Source organism: Coloeus monedula (assembly GCF_965178545.1).
Source record: "Coloeus monedula genome assembly, chromosome: 6".
Taxonomy (NCBI): domain Eukaryota; kingdom Metazoa; phylum Chordata; class Aves; order Passeriformes; family Corvidae; genus Coloeus; species Coloeus monedula.
This window is the reverse complement of record NC_138786.1, coordinates 54,782,786-54,803,928: the sequence shown is the minus strand read 5'-3', so window position 1 is coordinate 54,803,928 and position 21,143 is coordinate 54,782,786. Positions and strand designations below refer to the sequence as shown.

At 47.1% G+C, this 21,143-nt stretch overlaps 1 protein-coding gene across 1 annotated transcript; it reads right to left on the bottom strand.

Annotated features, from left to right (window-relative positions):
- Positions 1-1,210: 1,210 nt before the first annotated feature.
- Positions 1,211-19,968, bottom strand: EXOC3L4 (exocyst complex component 3 like 4; the record flags this gene model as incomplete). The annotated part of the gene is made up of 11 exons (XM_082284280.1): positions 1,211-1,373; positions 3,529-3,650; positions 5,084-5,236; positions 5,506-5,628; positions 7,571-7,685; positions 9,684-9,779; positions 11,135-11,235; positions 12,486-12,611; positions 13,591-13,708; positions 16,287-16,938; positions 19,635-19,968. The coding sequence occupies 11 exons, from the start codon at positions 19,966-19,968 to the stop codon at positions 1,211-1,213; spliced, it is 2,103 nt and encodes a 700-aa protein (XP_082140406.1).
- Positions 19,969-21,143: the final 1,175 nt, after the last annotated feature.

Sequence of the window (21,143 nt, the reverse complement as noted above, 5' to 3'; positions counted from 1 at the left end):
TCAAGGCTATGCCATGTCCACATTTATCATTTTAATAGATCATAAACACATCTCTGTAGTCTTAGATTAAATCCTGCAGAGGGCAACCTAAAGGATAAATTGAATTAAATAAAATCAGATTTATACAGCTGTAGACTGCTGAATGTCTCTTTCAGTCTCCCCTGCAGATGCTGGATGTAATGCTTTGGATCCTTCGTGGAGTTAACCCTATGGTAATCTATGCCCATCAATGGGATGATGCTGGTTTACACCAGGTGAGAATCTCATCTGTAGCACTGTCTGTCCACCTCACATTAGGTTTCATACTGCAGTCAGATCGTAACAGATCTGTTAAAATGCATTTAATCACACAAGAAAATGGACTAGAGGCATGGTGGCACTTTCCCCAAGTCAAGGAGAACTTGGAGCCTCCCTCCACGTGGCATATCCGATCCAGGCATATCTGTACACACAGAGATGTGGTGGCATGGACAAATCTTCAGTCCAGCTGGAGTTTTTCAAGACAGCCCTCGTGTGAGGAAAATCTGCTGAAATGCCAGAGGGGCCATGGGGGCCACCCTGGAGGGCAGAGTGTTCCATGTGCTGCGTGTCCCAGCTGTGGGGTTTGGTTACCCAGTGTTTTCCTCCCCAGGCAGGTAGTGGTTTGTGGCCTCAGGTCACAACATCATGACCTTGGGTCATGCCAGCTCAGCCAGCTGGTTTGTGGGGCAGGAAATAAAACTTGGGTGCTACCACATCCCTGCCCAAGCTCTGCCCCTCGGTTGCTCATGGGCACTAATTATGAGGGAGGCTCTCTTGCTCCGCTGCTGTATAATTATGCAGAGCACAGTCCAAGCCTTAATATAGCGCTGAGGCCTTAATATAGCTCTGAGTGAACTGCTTTTGGTTTTCTCCTGTTCTCTGAAAACACATTTAATCTTGTACCAAAGTGGAGCAGCCTCTCAGCAATAGAATCCATATGGAACATGAGGTGGACACCATGCCTGGGCTGGAGCTGCTGCCCAGGAGCTCTTGCAGGAGGTCAGTGTCTTGGTGCATCTGTTGCCTTGGGGTTCTGAGCTTGGGGTAGCAAGTTCAGGAAAGTATTCCTTTCTCCACAGCAGTCAAAAGTTTGGGTTTGCGGAGGAGCAAAATGGATTAGCAGATTTTGGATCATGTGTAGAGGCAGTGTAGGAGGAGGCAGGATGCTGCCTGCTGTTTTGGTCCTGCGTTAGAAGCAGCTGATGATTACTGGAGCATCAATTTCAGCGAAGAGTGTGCTGCCCTCCCCTCTGTCGGAGCTCTCCCGTGCATGGTGGACTTGCCGAAAAATCGCCGCTCTCCTGGCGCGCCCCAGCCCCCGGAGTGCCAGGATGGCCAGGATGTGCTCCTTCCTGCAGAAACCAAACAAGACCTTGCTCAGACCTGGCCAGCAAAACCAGCCTGGAGGTGAGCAACCAACAGCTGTGCTGGAGACAAAGCAAGGCTATAGCAAAGTGCCAGGGACTGACCCCTCACTGCGCTGGAGGAGCCACCAGGATGGGAGTCTGCAGCCTCTGAAGGTACCAAACCAGTGAGCAGCAGCTCTTGCCACACCACACTGGTGGGACAGCCTCCTGCTGCTGGTGCTTCAGGGAATTTCCTCCTCTCTCTCCACACCCATGATGCCTTTTGCAAGTTTTCCAGTGAGGCTGCGGACCTTTTGTGTAATGATTATTTTGAGATGAGTAATGGAAGTACTAATATTTAGGAAGCTGATAGGCACTAATGAGATTAGAGCTGGAAAGCCAGCTTGGAAACATACCCTGTTCCAGTAATCTCAGTGTATACAAATTCAGAGACATCTCTGAGAGCTCAGGGGAAAAATTAACAGGGACCTGAACAGGAAGCAGTGCAGGTCCAGCAGATTCCGCCTCGTTTTCCGAACTTCATTGTTAAAAATAATGTTACTCAATAATGGAAAGTCAGGAATTAGATAAACCAAGAGAACAAGCCTTAAAACCTGGCTTGGGTCTGAGGCTAATGATGAAAAAGTACCACAAATCACAGCTTTGTAAATGGCTTTTCTGACTGGAAAATTGTTTTCAAATAGCCATCATTGATGACTAGCCATCATTTACCTCCCAGTACAGGCACCCTTCCCAGAACAGGCACTGCCTCTTTTTCAGCTTAGTCTGGGCACTGGGATTAAACCCTTTTTGGGGTTTATTTGTTTATTTTCTTTTGTTTGTTTTTTGTTTGTGGGGATTCTTTTGTAAGGTAGCTATGTTCACCTAGAAAATTACTTAGGAATAATTGTTCCTTTACATGTCCATGTCTTGAATTCCCCCACACAGACAAGCCTGAAGCATATCTGACCCACTCATGTTAAATCTGGTTATGAAAAATTTTGAGCCCCAGTTTTGGGGAGAGGAAAACATATTTAATGTGATTTTTTTTCTCATATTTGAGGGTCTACTTCAGTATTCTAGCAATTACTTAAATATTATGTATTATTTTGATTGCATAAATGTCATCCAGTGCTGAAATCTTTGGGTTTTTTTTTTCTTAAATTACTCTGATGAAATGGAATTTATTTCAATCTGTACCACTGATATTCATTCTCAGTGGTTGAAAGAAGAACTGTAGAAGAGGAGGTAACTTCTGATTCGCAGCTGGTTAGCCATGCACAAAGCTAGCCACTTTCTTTACTTTTCCAGGAGTTTTAAATTTTCCAGATGCAGCCTTGGAACAGCAAATGGAAAGTACAAAATAAAGAATTTGTAATTTATTCCAAAATGTAATGGTTGTGTTGAGGCCGTTTCAGAAACTGCAGCTGAACTGCGTCAATGGCTGCCACACTTTGAGGTCTGAGCCTGGGAACAGGAGACTATTTGCTCCAAATCTGCAGCCTGCAAATTGGCAAACAGGGCTGATTGTTTGATACTGATACTGGTGATGTGCAGAAAAGCAAACTGGAGCTTTACTGTGAAACAAGGTTCATTTTGAGCAATAAAATGGAATTCAGTGAGAGGATGCATGGGAATGGTTAAAACTGTGTCAGGGGAGCTCTAGACTTGATATTAGGAAGCATTTTTTAACTGAAGCTGTGGTCTAAGACTGGAACAGGCTTCCTAGAGAGGTGGTTGATGTCCCAAGCCTGTCAATGCTCAAGAGGCATTTGGACAATGCCCTTAATAGTTTACATTAACTTTTGGTCAGGCTTGAAGTGATGAGAAGTTGGACTGGATTATCACTATAAGTCCCTTCCTAATAGACTGAAATAGTTCGATTCTAGTCTATTCCATTCCATCCCATTCCATTCTAAAATGAAAAGGCTTTGAAGGTAATTTTTATGCATTATAAGATACAGCAGACAAGGGGAAAAGAGAAAAATTACGCAGTCATAAAGAGGAAGAAATAAGGTGGGATTCCCATTGTTGCTGGCACCCTGATCTCTAACGTGTGGCCACCAACACAGACAAGCTGACGAGCTTGGCACAGGCACAGGGCGAGCTGGTGCTGTTTGGGATGGAGCCCAACAGTTCTGGCATCTCCCAGTTCATGTACCTGATATCTGGATAGTCCTGGCACAGCTCCTTGACATGCACCTTGATCTTGTCTTTTTTCTTCTCTCCAATGATATTGGCAATGTGGTCTATGGCAGGGGAGAGCCAGTTGGCGCCAGAGCCCTGCGGACAAAGAGTCACATGGGGACATCAGGGACAGCAGCACCTGCTAAATGCCTTTTTCCCTGTGGCAAGAGCATGGCCTGTGTATATGGGGTGTATTTACTGGTGTGAGCCAGGACTGGTGCAGGCAGGACAGGCTGCCTCGTGCAGGCAGCAGGGTGCTGGGTGGCAATGGCAAGGTACCCCTGGGAGCTCTCCCAGGCCTGGCCCTGCACTTCCTGATGCTCACGAGCACCCAAGCAAGCCAGACCATGAGCAGGGCATTGTGGCTGTGCTCCAGCATAGCAGCAGATGCCAGAGACTTCACCTCCTGCTGCCTGATAGTTTCATGTGCCTCATCTCTGAGAGAGGATTTAGTGCCCTGGATGCCTGACTTTCCACAAAATCCAAGTAATTCAACTTTGACTTCCCTGAAAATCCCAGATTGATGTTGCTGTGAGAGACAGAAATGTTAAAGGTTAATGACTTGACCAACGGCAACCTTGTTTTGACCAACAGACACGTAAATTGCAACAATCAAGTCCTGTCACTGGGTACACGGGTGGCAATACCTTTTCTCTCTGCTATCTACTCTTACCCTTTCTTTCTTTTCCTTGTATATTTTCTTAAGTGATATTTTAATACTTTTATATTGTTATATTACTACAGGTAATAACCACCTGTAATAAATACCACCTTTCCATTGTAATTGAATTGTTTTAAAATAAACCTGCCATACATTTATATTTATATTTATATTTATATTTATATTTATATTTATATTTATATTTATATTTATATTTATATTTATATTTATACACACACACATATATGTCTATGTATAGATATATCTATATCTCACACTGGTCACTTAGTTTTGTGCCACTGTAATCTGGCCCAAAGGATTTATTAACAGGAACCTCGTTACCCCACCTTCAGGGGTGGGTTGTACCAGTTGTCTAGTCACAAAACACACAGGCAGCCACCACTTTCTCCCCATGCCCTGCTGTACACAGACTGTGTACCCAGATGGACTTTCTCATGGGACTCAACTCCATGAGCTTTATCCAGGGCAGGGATCCTTTGGTGACAAAATGCATCCCGTGGCCTGAGGGAACAGGCCCACGACGAAGCTGCCACCAGATGAGTGTCATCCTACAGCACATGAACCACCCTATGCAAAGCTCCCTGGGAACATGCTAAAACACCAGGTGCTGCCATCAGAGAGCTGCTGGCTGAACATGCACAAGCTGCCAATGCAGAGAGGCTGCCAGGCTGGAAACCCACAGCATGAACCTGCAGTAACCACCTCGCTTGCTCTCTTTTAAGCACTTCTATATTTCTTGAGGCTTGGCCTCCTGGAGAGCCTGCTGCCTGGTCTGTGGGAAGCCAAGTGGGAATATTGCACCTCTGAGAGTCGGCAGCCAGGGGGTGCCAGGAGAGAGCGCCCATACCTGATCAATGAATGTATCGTGAATGATTGCGGCTTCCAGGCTCATCTTCCTGCTCACTTGCTGCCGTGTCTCCCTGTTCATTTTCCATCTGGGTTTGATGACCTGTGTGATATATTCCTTCACCACGTATTTATGAACTTCCTGTAGAAGCTCCTGGTTAAAAAAAGCAAATCTTGTGGGGTTTTTTTGTCCATTCAAGGCCAAGGCAGTGAGAGAGGGCAGGGAAAGCTCTCAGGTCTCTGGCAGCACCTGAGGGCATAGAGGAGGCAGCACACCATCGGCACACACACTCATCTCTGCAGCCCCCACAGTTATAAAGAGCAACCACTGTTGCAGAGGAGTCTGCAGGTGTTACCACAGCCTGAAAATGATCGTGTGAGCCCCCAGCAACCCTGTGCCCAGGCGTGGAACCGGCTGCCTACCTGCCCCAGGGGCTCCCTCATGTGCTGCAGGTGCTCAGAGAACTGCGAGACTGCTGACATCAGCGAGTCCGGCCCTTCCGTCGCCAAAATCCAGTTCTTGGTCAGGATTTTCTTAAGGAGTGGCTGAAAAAAGACCAACTCACTGATGGCACAGGTATATTCAGACTACCTGATGCCCTAGCTGAAGGATCTCAGGCTTGAACTGAAAGCACAGAGCACCCCCCCTGCATGAAGAAACACCAGGTGCAGGCTGGGTTTCTCTCTCCACCCCAGGGAATTCACACCCATGTCTCCCCTTACTGGGTAGGTGTCCTAGTGCAGAGGGGAGAACCATCACACCCTGAGCAGGAGATGTTTTGGCATTAAAGGCTTATTTGGGATATCTCATTTCCTTGCTCTGTGCCACCTTCTGATCCACCAACTCTATTTCTTTAGGTAAATAAATTTGTTTCTCTAATGTATTGGGGAGGAAAGAGATTAGAATGTTAATCACAGGAGACTCAGGCATGACTAGAACAGGCTGTGGTGGGCAACCATGTATGCCAGTGTTACACGGGTTTGCACCAGCTATGGAAATGAGAAGTCACTTGGTAGTGAATCTCTTGGAAATTAGCCCAGTAATCCATCACCTCTACAGCTTTCTCAGCTTTCTCCATGAGGAAATGAAGCTCTTCGTGTTCACAGCCCTCCCAGGAGGCTGTCTGTACTCCTGCAGACCTGCATGAAGTCTTGCTGGGATTTTCCTTCTTACTCTGATGTGATGGTGGGGGAATGGCAGCTGGGAGCATCTCCAGCTTTATCCAGCCTCATGGTTAGTGATGACACTGTTTCCCATCTGTCCTGGGTACAAGGTACTCTGACCAAGTGTCCTCAATGGGTTATTTTCCTTTGCTGGGTCCCTAGAGCTAATGTACCTTCATATAAAAATAGCAGTATCTGCTAAAGACTTCTGGCACCTGGAAGAGACTTCCCCAAGGGCCAAATGCAAAATATCCTTCCTCTGGCATATCCCCTTTTCTCCTCCTAGCTCTCAGGATCTTTAGACTCCTGGCAATTTCCTTCCCAATTATTTCCCCCCTTGCTGTGCTCCCAGCCTGCTAGAGATCTGTTTAGAAATGCTTTGACTCGGCCTCTCTCAGTTCTCACGACATTTCAGCTCTCTTGCTCAATGCCTTGGCTTGGGGCCTTTCCTCGCCTGCTGCTTATACTCCAAGACAAGATCTGCAGTCACTGGAAAGTCCCCTTGGCAAGGAGGGCTTGGCTTAGGTTGGAGAAGTACCATGACTGTCCTGGTTTCTGGAAGTTATGTTTGGGGATTTAGAAAGTGAATTTGGATGAGTGAAAAGGGATGGGACCAAAGGCTTGATTTCCCCCATCTCTGGTATTATGCCAGCTGGAGCTAGTGGACCCAAACTGGCTGAAAGCAGAAAGGCCCATCTACAGCACCTGAGAAGCATAAACTGCATTGAAGCACATTGCCTTTTAGGCCTCTTAACACAAGTCCAATTTTATCACAGCTTTATCAATTGGAACCAGACCTTTAGCATACTCATTCTGGAACAATCAGTCTTTTGTCACCATGGGAACAGCCTGGAAAAACCACTTCTACCAGAATGAATTCTATCCTGTCTGAAGAAGTTTCTAATAGACTGTGGTGGTAGATCTGTGAATCAGTAAGTCAAAGTCCTGAAAAAATCCAAGTTATTTAATAGAAGGAAAAGTGTCCCATTGGTGGTGTTCAGCTGGCCTCTCCAGTGCTTCTCTAGGGGCAAGGTTTTCCCCCACTGCTTTGCCTGAGAGACTGGAAGCTGCTAAATACCCTTTTCTTTTGATTGCTATTAACAGCTTGAAAAATTCTTATTGCTCATCATAAAAAATTCCCAGGATTCTGGAAGTGTTGCTTTGTAAAGGGGATTTCCACAAGTGTTAAATGCATTTTGGAGGGACCATAATGTCATGTGCTGCAAAATGAGGTTTAGTTGGTGAGACAAGGGGAGGGCAATGACCCTCAGCTGCTGCACACAACCCTTATATTGAGGAAATAATGTAGCCAAGATCCTCTTACCTGTGCTTTTGTTCTTAATTTGGTTAAGAAAATATTTGTGAAGTTCCTTGTCAGAGCTGCCAAAATCTTCTGCAGTTCCTCAGTATTGACTTTAAACGCTGTTTCTAACCCTGACCTACAGAGAGACAGAGATCACCAATGAGTTAATGTTAAAATGTAACCTATTACACAGCCCTAAGCATGTTATCTGGATTGGCAGGATGGATATTATTTTTAAATAAACTTGTGTTTCTAGTACTTCCTCTTGGAAACACTTAATGAGTCAAAGTAGTGGCTCTTTTTGCACAATCCTGTACACTGAAAATTAATCATAGCTGAGTAACTGTGGTTAAAAAACCCCACAGATTTCCTCATCAGGTGGGACAGTGCAGCCATGTGGAGCAGTTGCGTAGGCCAGTTGCTTTTTCACTCGAGCAACACCTCTGCTAAATGATTTCCAGGTACCTGGGAGAGAACTGAGGGCTATGGGGGAAAAGTAAATAATAAAGCCAGAGAAGGGAAAGCTGCTGACCCTGTGTCCCCCAGAGCCTGTCTGATTCACTCCACACAATATCTGTCAGCAGCATCTGGGATGGTAACTACAGGGATGGAAACCTGTGGAATTTCCTAAGGACAGTGCATACTTCTGCAATGTTTCACCCTATGAGAAAGAAAACTTCTGAGAGGTTTATGAAATTCTCTGTGTGTGTGCTTAGGGGCATTGCAACCTCTGGCTTTCTTTTCGCTTTCCATTCCTGTCCCATTGTAACCTGCTCAGTGTTGGTGAGGGGAGGAACTGAGGCAGCACCACCACAAAAAAAGGCATCACCAGTGATGCCCGAGCTTCCCTGGATGTGCTTCATCCACTGCTGTAAACACAGAGAGTAGCAGGTTCCTTTCACTGCTCAGATTTATATGTCTGAGGCTGCCCTGGCAGAACTATAAAGCACCCAACACCATCCCTGTCATCCCAGGCTGGAGCTCAGGACTGTAACTCCGGTTGAACACCTGAAGTCTGGGTCCAGCATCCAAAAAATTGTGCTGTTAGGACTCCTGCCTCTGCCCCATAGCTCATCACCCCAGGCTGATGAATGTTTAACTTGACTCAGGAATAACCCTATCACCCGAGCACTGCCAGCTCCCTGCCTGGGGCTGGCGTCTCCCTTCACCCCCTCTGCAGTGTCCAGCAGGGAAGGGGCAGCAGTGTCCCGCAGGGGCAGCAGGAGGCAGGAAAAGCCAGTTCCTCGCCGAGGTGAGCATTGCTGGAGAGACCGTGCCATCTAGAGACTTCCCGGCGGTAGTGCTCGCTGCGGCTGGAGCCGTCGGCTCCTGAGACACCGAGCCCGAAATCCCCTCCATCCCCTGAATAATACTTGGCATACGCATCCTTGCCGGAGGCAGTGCCAGGCAGCGGTGCAGCAGCAGGGGCTGGAGATCACAACCCAAGCTTTTCGGTGGCCAGGGCCCACGCACTAGTCCTGTGTTGTTCTTCTGGGCTGGCAAACCAGAGCATCACATCTGCATGGCAGAGACAACCCCGGATGTTGATGAACCCCTGGGCCTCAGCACGGGGCCGATGGACCAGTGTGTGGGACATACACTCACTGGCTCCATCCCACTTACGGGATGAGTGATAGATCTTTGACAGTCAGCCTGATGATACCTGCTCCTCAGAGGTACTTTCCAACACGTGGCTTCACGCAAATTCATGCAAAGCCCTGGAAGTTCCAGATGCCAGCAGCAATGGCAGGCATTTATTTTTGTGTTGAGTGCTTTCATAGAGTTTCCTACAGCCCAGTGCCAAAGGCAGCCTTGAGACCATGTTTCTGGGATTATTCTGCTAACCTCCAGAACAAAAAAAAATGGAAAAAACCCTCCCCTGAGGCTCGAAAAGATGCCCTGAAAATGAGTTTCAAATGCTCATGCAACCACTGGATCCATCCATATTTCTGTCTCTTCACCGTTGTGGCTTTTATTTGCATCCCTTGGGGAAAATCCTCCCATGAGATTAGAAGGGCTGGAGGCTGAGCACCCATGGGGTACGTCAAGGAGAGCTTGGTCTTTCCTTTACAGATCCTGCCACCCTCCCACACCCCAGAAACGCAGCAGCTCGGCTTGGGAGGAGCAGACTTACACCAGGTCCTGGAAGCTGTTGATGTAGGCAACGAGATAGGGCACAAAGATGGGGCTGTCCTGGGCAGTGCTCCACGCCGTGAACTCCTGCTCAAACCTGTAGGAAAATACAGCCAGGTAACACTAACAGTGGGGGCACTGAGGATGCCTCATCTTCTGTGTACATGGTGGTGTCAGGAGACACCCATGGCTGGCCCAACCTGTCCCCTCTACGCAGACAAGTTTTTTCCAGCTGTCATAATATGTGTGTGCAGTGGAGGGGAATAGATGGCAGATAATTACAGGTTTAGGATGCACTCGCCTGAGCAGGTACGCAGCACTTTTGGAGAGATGCCAGGGATGTTGGGAGGCCAAATCTCTGCCTTTTTCTCATGCTGAGGGTTTAATTGCAGGTGTGGTATGCAGGCTTACAAGTCTGAGCCTTCATTTCTCTGGTTGTTGGGGCAATATGTTATGTGCCTTTTAAGCACACAGGGAAAGGATTTAGTGAGGACTGATTTTACAACAGAAGATATATAGGAATAGGGCAGCACGCCTACCTTCCCCCCCTCCCCAAAACCTCAGCGTGGTTGTTAGGTAGGGTTTTTTTGTGTAGCAATAATTTCATGGGTTTGACAGCTGTTTCACAGCCAGGTCCACACTGAAAACAGGAGGCTGTGTGCTCAGGCAGACTTTTCCTGATGGTCCCATTCTTTGTCAGGGTAAAGGAACCTGCTAGAGCTGGCCCCAGCCACTTGCATCTCAGGTTTGTTTAAGTAAAAGCTGAAGTTTCAGTGGTCCCTCAATCTGAGAGCCCTGGCTGCTCCAGCTTGCATTTTACACATTAAAAAAAGACCCAAAAACAATAAAAAAGAAATAAAAGAAAAAAATTTAAAAGAGAACAAAGGAAAGGGAAAATAAAAACAAAGGAAAAAAGAAAAAACATTATTTTAGCAATCTCCTTTGGACTCTGAGTAAATTTTAAGGGACTCAGGAGGCAGCCCAGCAGTGTGGGCAGTGTGTTTTGCCAGGGTGTAGCAGAGAGGGTCTCATTAGCCATTTTTTTATGCCCACAGCCATGGGATGCCAGAGAAAACCACTCAGCAGGACTCATCCCAGGATACCTAGATGATGTTTTGGACAAGCACGCTTTGGGTCTGAGGATCCATAACCACTGCTTGCTCATGACTGAAGCTGCAAGTGACCAGTGTCCAATGTCACAAAAGTCCTGGGTGGATGGGTCTGCAGTGGTCCCATCCCTATCCAGATAGCAGCTACTTGCCAGAGCACTGACATTAGATTTTTGGACTCACAGAGTCCCATCTGAGTCAGTTTATAACTCCCTTCAAGTTGTTTTGCAGCTTGCTCATTGGCTCAGTGCCAGTGCCTGGTCCAGTGACTGGACCTTTTCCCTGTTTTTTTACCAATGTGGGACTCATTTAGAAAGAAAGTGCTGCCCAGAGCAGTGATGACCTTGGTATGAATTCAAGCAGCTCTGCCACGCACAACTCAAGCATTTTTGTTTCCAGGCCTCTGCTGATAGCTCCAGATAACTTCATGTGCTGCCCGATGATCTAGAAAAGGGAATGAAGAAACTCCAGTGAGTGGGACAAGCACTGGTGAAACATCCTTCACAGGGATCTCATGTAGCTTTGGTTGGTGAGAATGGCTCACCTAGCAAAGGGGCAAACAGCCAATTTGTTGCCAGGAGGTTTTTATTAATCTCTAGCATTTTTAAAAATCATAATGCAGAATGGGCCAAGAAGCACCAAGTGATTTGTGATGTCATCATCCACCCTTAATGGCCTCATGCCGTTCTGCTGTCTGAGTGTGAGTTAGAGGCAATGCTGTCTGGAGCCCTGAGGTGTCCTGGTGTCATCCTCCTCTTTTGGGGGGAATTGCTGGAGGGATCAGTCCCCAACCCAAAGCCCAAGGGGAGCTGAGCTGTCCCCATGTATGACCCCATGATAAGGGTGACTATAAGCCCCATACCTGAGGGTCCACACAAGCCCCCTTCTCAGGAGTGATACCAGGGCAGCATGGAGGGCCAGGCATCACCTTGAACTCCTGTTTGCACTGGAACTCCTCCCACGTTCCCATTCCCGCAACCCCAGCTGCACTTCTGGACTGAGGTGTGTTGCAGTCCCACTCTGATACTTCCCAAGGTATCCTATCCATCTGCTAAATGAATTCAGACCTGCCTTCCCTGTGATCACATAATGTGTAATATTCCTCTATGGAAGAAGAGTCATGTCAGCAGGTAAAACTCTTTGATTTTCCTTATTTCTCTCTCCCTCTCTTTTTTTGTTAGTGGTATTTAATTGAAGTGACTCACCCAATTGAGTGATGAGAATTAATCCAAACCCCTCCTGCATTTATTGCCCTGTAGTCCCTAAAGCTAGTAGGGGCTTTTGTTTTCTGTACTGTTTAAATTGGAGTGGCTGTCACTGCCTACAGCCTTTCCCCAGCTTCCACAGCCCTGGGACAAAGTTGCTCTTTAAGCCAAAGGTTTTTTCAAAGAAACCTTTTCTTTCCACCTTTTTTCCAATTCTCTTTCTTCTTCCTAATCAAAGAGGTTTAGGGACTTTAAAATCAGTTGCCTATTATGTTGCTGACACAATTGACAGCAGGTTTAATTTGCAGCTAGAAGGCAAGCGGGAGAGCTAGAAGTTGTAATAAACGGCATTTTCTGCTCTAATGTATTCTGCCAGTGCATGACTTACATAAATTATCACAGGAGGCGGTACCTCCACCCCAGAAGGAAACGATCCAGTTTCCCTGGAGCCACAGAGATCCCCCCACTTTCCCCCAGCTAATTAAATACCGTTTGAATATCAAAAGCGAGTGAGGCGTGGTAGAGGTTTTCGTTCTCTTCTGAATGAACTTCCTTCTCCCACTTCTCCGTGACCTCTAGTCTCAGGATGTTTCCAAAATAACTTTTGATTTTCCCCTAAATGTTAAACATAGGAAGGAAACATGCAGCTCAGGATAATGAAGTAAACACGAGTACAGAGCCTTGCTGCATTTTGCTCCATCAGCACGTGTGGGTGGCCAACATGCATGGCATGGTAAGGTGAGCAGAGTCACAGGCCTTGCTCCAGACCTCAGGAGAAATCAGAACTGTGCTATGTGTGAGCAAGGTGCTCCCACATCCAAGGAGAGTCATTCTCCTGGCAGGGAAACAGTGGGTCAGCTGTTTGTTTGATTGCAAAGCCCTCCAGCACATGGAATGCACCAGGTCAGGATTAAAGATCAAACCAGTCCTTTCCAACAGTACAGCCAGTCAGGTAAGTGGCAGCACTGCTCAGTTCTGGCTGATAAATCAGTCTTGTTGCTGGTAAAACACCAGCACAGTGGAGCAATACTGATTTCATTCAGCAGCGTAACTTGAGCTCACCTTGAGCTGGGCCCTGATTCAGAAATGATTTGCAAGAAAACATCTGAGCCCAGCAAAGAGCCAGGAAAGCCTTACACAGGGTGCCAGACAAGGATTGCAGAAAGACAGCTGGGAAGTGGCTTCATGAGAGGGCACAAACCGTGAGTGTGTCCTCTGGTGGGGATGCCCAAAGTCTGCCAATGGCAAACCTCAGATGTACTGGAGGAGATCCCACACAGTGACAGCAGTAGCTAAAATGCCTTTACTGCTAACTTCACAATGGGTACAATCTGGTGAAGCCCAGCTACGACCTTTCAGTAAGTGTCTGCCATACTGAGTGGGTCTGGTGCAGTCCTGTTGGCTCTGCTTGGGTACCCAAGGTGGTATTCAGGAATTTTTTGCTTTAGAATACAGCACTCTGTGTGGGGCCAGTAGGACTCAGCACCTGGTGGGGCTGGAAACCACAATGCAGTCATCCAAGACCTCTGTCTGGGAGGCTGGGGTTCCTGTACCTTCTCTTGGGAGCACATGGGGACTAGGTCAAAACTCTCACCTTTGCAGAAGCAATGTAGTCATCGTTCAGTTTATCCCAATCAGCTGGTGTTAACAGCAGGGACAGGTTTTCTGTCTTAACCTCTGGTTTGAGATCAGGATGACCCAGAAAGAGTTCACTGGAAAGAATCAAATGAACAAATTATAATGCCTCAGAGTGTGAATAAACTGATGGAATATTCATGCAGCATGAGCTACATAATTATTAAGCCATGAGAAATATACTTAAGGCTTAAACTGTGCTGCTTGTTTTCAAGGTTTAACAAGAAAATCTTTCCTTTCTGCTCAAAATCCTAATTATTCAAACCCAAAATGATCTAAGGTTCCAGCCCACTTCAGAAATCATGAGACTTCTGAGTTGTTTGGACACGAAAAGTGCTATGAGAATTTACTTTTTAAAATAAACAACATGAAGCTGATTCATTCGACTACAAGCTCGCAAAATGCCTTTCAGGGTAATTCCTGTAGTAGCGCGTTGCTTTGGAGTTAACCCATCTCCCTGGCTCCTCTGCAGTGTCATATCACGGCTCCTGTCAGCCTGTGATTTCTCTCTGCATTCTCCCGAGCCAGGGGAGGTGGCAGAGCAGGACCTGGAAGGCACTGCCATGCCTGGGACACGAGCCACGCTCCCCTGCAGATGGAAGTGGTGGGTGGACGTGCAGCTACAGAGTCTGACTCCACCGAGGGCTCAGCTCACACGTGACTTTGCCGCTCATTTTCCTCTGGATTGACATGTAATCAGGCCAGCTGATTAGTACAGAAGCCTGTGTTCCATTCTCTGGGGCAATAAAAATGTTATTAGCCTGTACAATTGAATATGCTATTCCGGACCGTGGAGGCACCGCATCTTGCAGGGCAATGAAGGTGGAAAAGAGAAAGAAGAAAATACTCATGCACTTGATGAAGGTGGGGCCTAAGTTTTGAGCTGTCATCTTGTTAATCAGGGAACAGGGCTGCAATGTCCTGCACGCAGCCTGCACATTTGCTCAGGCACCAGAAAGGGTTCCTATTGCCACACCAGCACTGCACCCACAGTCAGGTTCAGATACAAGTGAGGACTGTGACGTACAAGGTCAGAATGCTGCAGAGTGACTGCTCAGCAGAAAATAAGCCCAGCCTGTTGATAGTGTCCTGGAGTCAATGCTTCCATGGTCATGGTTCAGATTTCCCAGAGAGGAACATCTCTACATGTGGAGCATTGCACAGCCCAGCTGCTGCCAGAGCCTGCTGCTCATTCTAAAGGACAGCACAGATTTAAATACAGACTCTCACCACAACTGAAAGGACAGCACAGATTTAAATACAGACTCTCACCACAACTGAAAGGACAGTCTCAAATGTATACTCGAGTGGCTTATTACCACCTCTTTCTTTTTTTTTTTTTCATTTGTTTGAATTGTAACATCAATAGTTATTTCGGGTCAGTCAATCTCTTCCTTTTTGGTTATTTATTCCAAGAGACAATGAAGTTTTTTTGAATGGGAAAATCAAATGGAAACAGCCCAGAACAGCCAGGTGATTGCAAGCAGTGCCCAAAACAACTGCAAACTCTCAATAAATGCTTTCACAGCAATTTAGAGAAATATGGTGTGGGCACTATTCTTTGGTATAGAACCTGGCTGCTGAAGCTCATTTCTTTCCCCACTGTCCTGCAATGCTGGGGTGGGGCCATGCAGGAGTTTCCCTTCAGATGAGATCTGCAGGGATTTGTGATGCTGAGGGGGTTACACACGTCATTATGGTCATCACACTGTAGGTGGGGTTTTAAGAGCAACTGGTCAAGTTCACAGAAGAAACCTGTTGAGGTCTGTTCAAAACAAAGACCACCTGTAGTGCAATTGTTTCTTACCCAAAAGCTACCCCAGGCTAGGGGTGTTTTGGGACGCAGTGTGCTGCTGCTTGCCCTGCTCTGTCAGTGCCCATTTTGACCCACTGTTTGGCTCAGGGCTGATACTCCTGCCTTCACTCCTTCTTTGTTTTATTTGAGGGCTGCTGGTGGGTTTGTGTTTGTCCCTTCCTTGGACATCTGGTTCAGGCCACACCTGGGGACCAGCTACCGGGACAGACACAATTTTGCTTTGACGTAACTGTTTCCACATGATTATTTTCCAGACCCCTGAACCTGCAAGGAGCTGTAAGACATCTTAAACCCCTCCCATTCAACTAGCAGACACATCTGAGACAGAGCCTTTGTTTTCATGTGTCTAATTACCCTCGATGATGTCTTGACTCCTCTTTAAGAGGACTCTGACCCCATGCATGAGGGTTAATGTGGCCCATTTCCAAATGCATCACAGTTTTAATTAAACAGGAAGAAGACCTCCCCGACAGGCCCTTCCCTGTGCCTGGAAAAGTCACTGAACAGCTGTTGGATCTTGCCAAATATCTGCAGAAAGGACTAGGTTTGTCAAATGCAAGGAGGAGCTTCCTGAAATGTGGGAACAGCAAGTGGGAGAGGGAAAGGAAAATGGGGTGATGTAGATCTGTAAAAAGCAGCAAGTGCTTTATCCACAGACCTCTGTCCCCACCTGTTAACAGATTTGCTATCTGGCTCCACTGTAGTCACTGCATCTCTCTTGCTTGCTTGGAAAACTGAGAATGGCTCAGTGCTTTTGGAGTACAGTGCTGTTGGAATACCCCACAGCCCCGTGGCTCCCCAGAGGAGGCAGAGAAACAGTGGCAAGCACAGCAGCTCACCTGTGGTAGGTGTTGGCCACCCAGTCGAGCAAGGTGTAGAGCTCGTGGAAGTCCAGTGGTCCCTGGGAGAGTTCTTGCAAATGTGAGGCAATGGCATTGTGAAAAGCTTCCACATATGTGTCACACACCAGGTACTCCTCTGGATAGCATTTTTTTACTGATAACTTGATTTTCAGTAAATCTTCCCTCAGGTGTTCCTGGAGGAAATGTAAGTGGAGATCAAGCCAAGAAGTTGCTTCTTCCCTTGATGCCATGGGTGCCTTCAGGACTCTTTTTCTTGCACTCTCATTGATAGCTTCCCTCCACTGCTCCCTCCACTTTCTGGGCCTGCCAAGCAAGTCTGACCCAGGACAAGCAGCACTGTCTGTGTTGGGATGAGCTGCTTCTTCACGGGCAATTAAAGTCACCATGGAGGTCAGCAGGGTATGCTCTAAAGTGGGATCCTCCAGTGTTCCCTCCACTATGGACTGGATCGCATTTGTGATGGAATTATAAAGCAAATCCACATCCTTGCATTTCCGTACAAACTCCTGGGGGTTGTCATTGTATTTCTCAGCATCCCATTCAGAGATAGTCTCATCTTCCATTAACCTGATACTTGCAAATGCTTCCAAAAGTTGTCTTTTCTGAATAAGTTCATTGATTTCCATTACTGCAGAGAGAGGAGGGAAGGGGTTGGGACAAAGCAGGCATTAGGATATTGACAGGTCGGTAACAGGACAAGATGCCTGACAGGGAGACTTGCAGGGGGCTGTTGAGAGTAGCACAGCTCTGCTGCTGAGCTGGCCATAGTGGTGTGGCCCAGCTCTGGCACCTCTGGCTGAAAGGGCATTTCAATGTGCTGCCCAAGAGGGCAGGGAGAGTGCCCAGGGTTCTGGCTGGGGCAGGGGGAGGGAGCAGAGCAGAACAGACCCCTTTGGGTGTCCTGAGCTCTTGGGTCAGATATCTCACTGGATGGTTATGTCTGTCCCAGCCTACCCACAAGCATGTCCTCAGAGATACCAGGGCCCTGAGAGAGCCTCCTGTATGTAAGCCTACAGTCAGGTGCCGAGCACAGCCTTGCACCAGTGATGTTTTTTTCCCAAGTACTGAGCACTGCTGTCCCTGAGTGGTTTGGGGAGGTGTGTACATTGGAGGGGCATCTAAACCTGTAGATTTGTGGTGCTCCTGGTGCTCAGGTCTCATGTAGGTTTTCCCCATCTCCTTTGCTTTTGGCACCCACTACCAGAACTGGCTGGTTTTGGCTGAGGCTGGGGGGAAGTCACCAAACACTGGTACCTGCAAAGTGGCTGAGGTCTACTGAGTTTCCCATTTGTTTTGCAAAGCCTTGCTTGTGCAAGAACCACTGCCTATTTGCCAGTAAGGTAACAAGTGTTTGCCATGTGTTGAGGAGATCCAAGTGCACGGTTAGCTTTTGGGGGACCCTGGGAAACTCTTGCTGTCGCCAACATCATAACAGATGCTCTGAACAGGAGGTGCCACTCTGACACTGGGCATGAGAAAAACATTAGAGAGAAGGGAAAGGGTATAATTTAGGCATGTGTTGGCCACTGCTTCTGGGACATACACATACAAAATGATTTGGAAAAACTGGAGAGCACTCAAAAAAGATATGAAGGACTGGTTCATAGCCTGTAATTTCTGCCCTTGGGCTTGTCTGCGCACAGGTTTTATACCATATGTACCAAGTAATCTTTGTAGCATAAGAGTATCTGTATGAAGAGAGAAATATGCCAAATAACCCAACTATTGATGCATCACAGAACACATAGATCTTTGAGTGCCTGTATGGTGCTACAGTTGCTTCTACACTCAGAAGGGAGGGAAATTCTACCAACTAAATTAGTCTCTTCTAGATAAATTAATATAAAACCTGTGTTTACACAAATGCTTGCAGTGAGAGACTAGAGGAATACATTCTGTTCTGTTGATCAAAATGAGAAAACACCATTTAATCACCATCTCAGATAATTATTCAGGGAGGTGATGTTGGGTGCTAAATGGATCTTTAATTTAGCAATACAAGATCAGCCAGCTGGTGGTTGAAGGAAGACAATTGAAAGGCAATTAACTATTATGCAGCTTAATGGTGCACGTGGTGGAGTCTCCATCACTTGCCATACTTATCTCAGGATGGGATGTGTGTCTGACAGAGCTGCTCTAGTCCAGGCCAAACACAAGCTATTGGGCAGAGAATGGGTGTTATTCATGCAATTTCTCAGCTCGTTTATTGCAGGAGATCAGAAAGCTTGTGATAACATTTTCTGCTGCTCCTCATCTATGACCCTTGGAGATCAGACTAGCAAAGTTTATGAGCTGGGCTCAGATCCAGCTTACCAGCCTCATAACGTACCAGCGTAAAGCAGTAAATCACCTTGCAGCACAGCAGAGCACATTACAGCAGTGAGGCAGTGTCAGCCCCCATATCTGATCCCTGTGGCACCCTATGCAGCACATCAAGAATTTCTTTCTAGAAATTTAGACTGAGGAAAGGCCAAGTCATGTTGTTCCACCTCAGTTATCTCCGGGTGAATGCATGGTAGCACCTCTGCCTTGAGAAGGGGGAGGACAGCAGTGCTCAAACTGTGATCAAAGTCATTGCAGTCTGCTCACGCCTGGGGAAAGATAAGAGCTATGCTAAAGGGAGTTGTTATAATTTGTCTGAGACCTATCTATATAATGCTGACAAAACACATGAGAGTAACCAGCCTGAGGAAGACAAAGACCAAATACTTGCAGCACTGCTGTGGTGAGGAGTACAGGCAGAAAGTCAATGCAAGAGAGCAAAGTATCTGTGGAAGTCTCTATGCAAGGCAATCTCTAAGATTAGGAACCAAAGTGGAGCTTCCAAACCAGATCACAGCCAAACCATCTTTCTTCAGTTCTAGGCCTTGCAGCACCCTACAGAGCATCAGTCTGAGGACCATCAATCTGGGAACCATCAGTCTGAGAGATGAAGAGCAGGAATTGTCCAGGAGGGAGGAGGGCAATGCAGGCAATAGCACACTGCATTTCTAGGTATTGTCAGACCAGCAGTTCCCAAACTGTGCTCAGCAGCTTGGTGACTGATATGTGTGATGGGCAATATCACACTGACAGGTTGATAGGCAGGCTGCTGATATGGCTAAATTACTGCAGAGGTGGCTACAGAGCAGCATGTTCAGTGACAGAGGTGTGCCCAGGCTGGGCCAGCTAACACCCGAGTCCATGCAAGGGGTGCAGTTGCCTCTCCCTTGTGAAGGGATGCCTGGTTCTTTAGCACCTCTGTTGGGCCCAAGCCTTGCACACTGTAAATTACTGTTACATTTATCCTGCCAAGAAAATGACACTGGTGGTTTGGTGTCTTACCTGAAAGAGGTTTTGCTTCAATGGGCTCACATATTTCACCAATCTCCTCCACACCGTTACAGATCATGGGTTTGTTCTCCTCGTAGCTCCTGAGTGTTCGCAGAAGTCTTTTTGCATTCCAAGTGCCAGTACCTTCCTTCCCTCTCTCTTTGTTCGGACTTCGCTTTGACTTCCGGATGCTTAACATGGTTTTAATACCTCTTTCAAAGAACCCACTGTCCCTGCTCTGCAAATCTGAGCTGCTCTGTTCAGAAGCAACCTCCGTTTTTTCCTCCCCTGGACTGTTCATTGGAGAGGCTGGTTCTGAGGTCACACTCCTTGTGTCTAACTCCATATTTCTATTTATCTTGTCTTTCAACAGGAAGTTTACCAAACAGGTTGATGGTAATCACTGAAATGCATAAAACAGCAGAATTAGAGATGTCCTTAACAGGATGTTACTGTGTCTCCAAAGTCAGTCCTGGGCTGAAAATCTGGCCCATTCCTTTCCTGTGCCTAAATGCGAGGACAGGGCAAGGTGTTGTAGCTGCTGTAACAATCTGCCCACAGACAACAGATGCTGGCCTGCACCTGGTATCCTGAAAAGCTTCACTTAACTGCATAAACCAGGCAAGAGGTGACTGTTTCTCCAGCACCAAGGAATCATGAGATGTCAGAGATGTTGAAATCTGTGTAAACATACAATTTCAGTGGGTAACCACATATGGTTTTATTTTCCATTCATCTAAGTGGATTTCCATCCATGCAGGAATAATAATTTTCCTGAATCTCACTGATGTGTTGCCACTTTCTGATGTGAATATGGAACTTTAGGTTTTGCTGCTATTTCTGCCCTGCTCAAATCCTGAGCTGCTGCTGCTGGAGGTGGCCCAGGGATGAGTTGTTCCCAGCAGGTGGCTGAGCTCTGCTCTAGCCCCTTCCACCAAAGCCACAGCTATCTCTGGACTCCGAATCGTCACAGTTACAGCACAGGAGGCAGTACAATGCAGGAAGGGTTCACATCACTCATACTGCCTCAGAACACTGCATCCCAACATGCCAAGAATGGGTATCTCCAAGGTCAAACAAACCTCTGCATGAGCTGCAGGGATGCTGCAGGAGATTCCAGATTTCAGCAGAAGTGCTCCTGTCAGTGCTGCTGGGCTGCAGTCACAGCCTCTGCACTTGCTCAGCTCCTGCCCTGCTGCAGACAGACTAACTCCCCTCTGCCCACCCTGAGGGCTGGCTCAGGTGTTTGGGAAGAGGGAGGAGAGAGGTTTTGCCTTCCCTCCCTTGCAAAGGGCTCCCATTAGACCACCAGCTGATACAGCCCGTTCATGGAGCCATTGTAGATTGCAAAGCCCCGAGGATGGAAAATGCCACATTTCCCCAGAGCAGGCTTAAGGCAGCTGAGTGTACAGTTCAAGTTATTAGAAACAGCTATTGCTTGAGGTGACACACCAACTGCCTGTCTCAGGTCTGTCCAGCTCACAGAAGCCAGAGACTGAAAAATTATTGTAGTCCATAGAC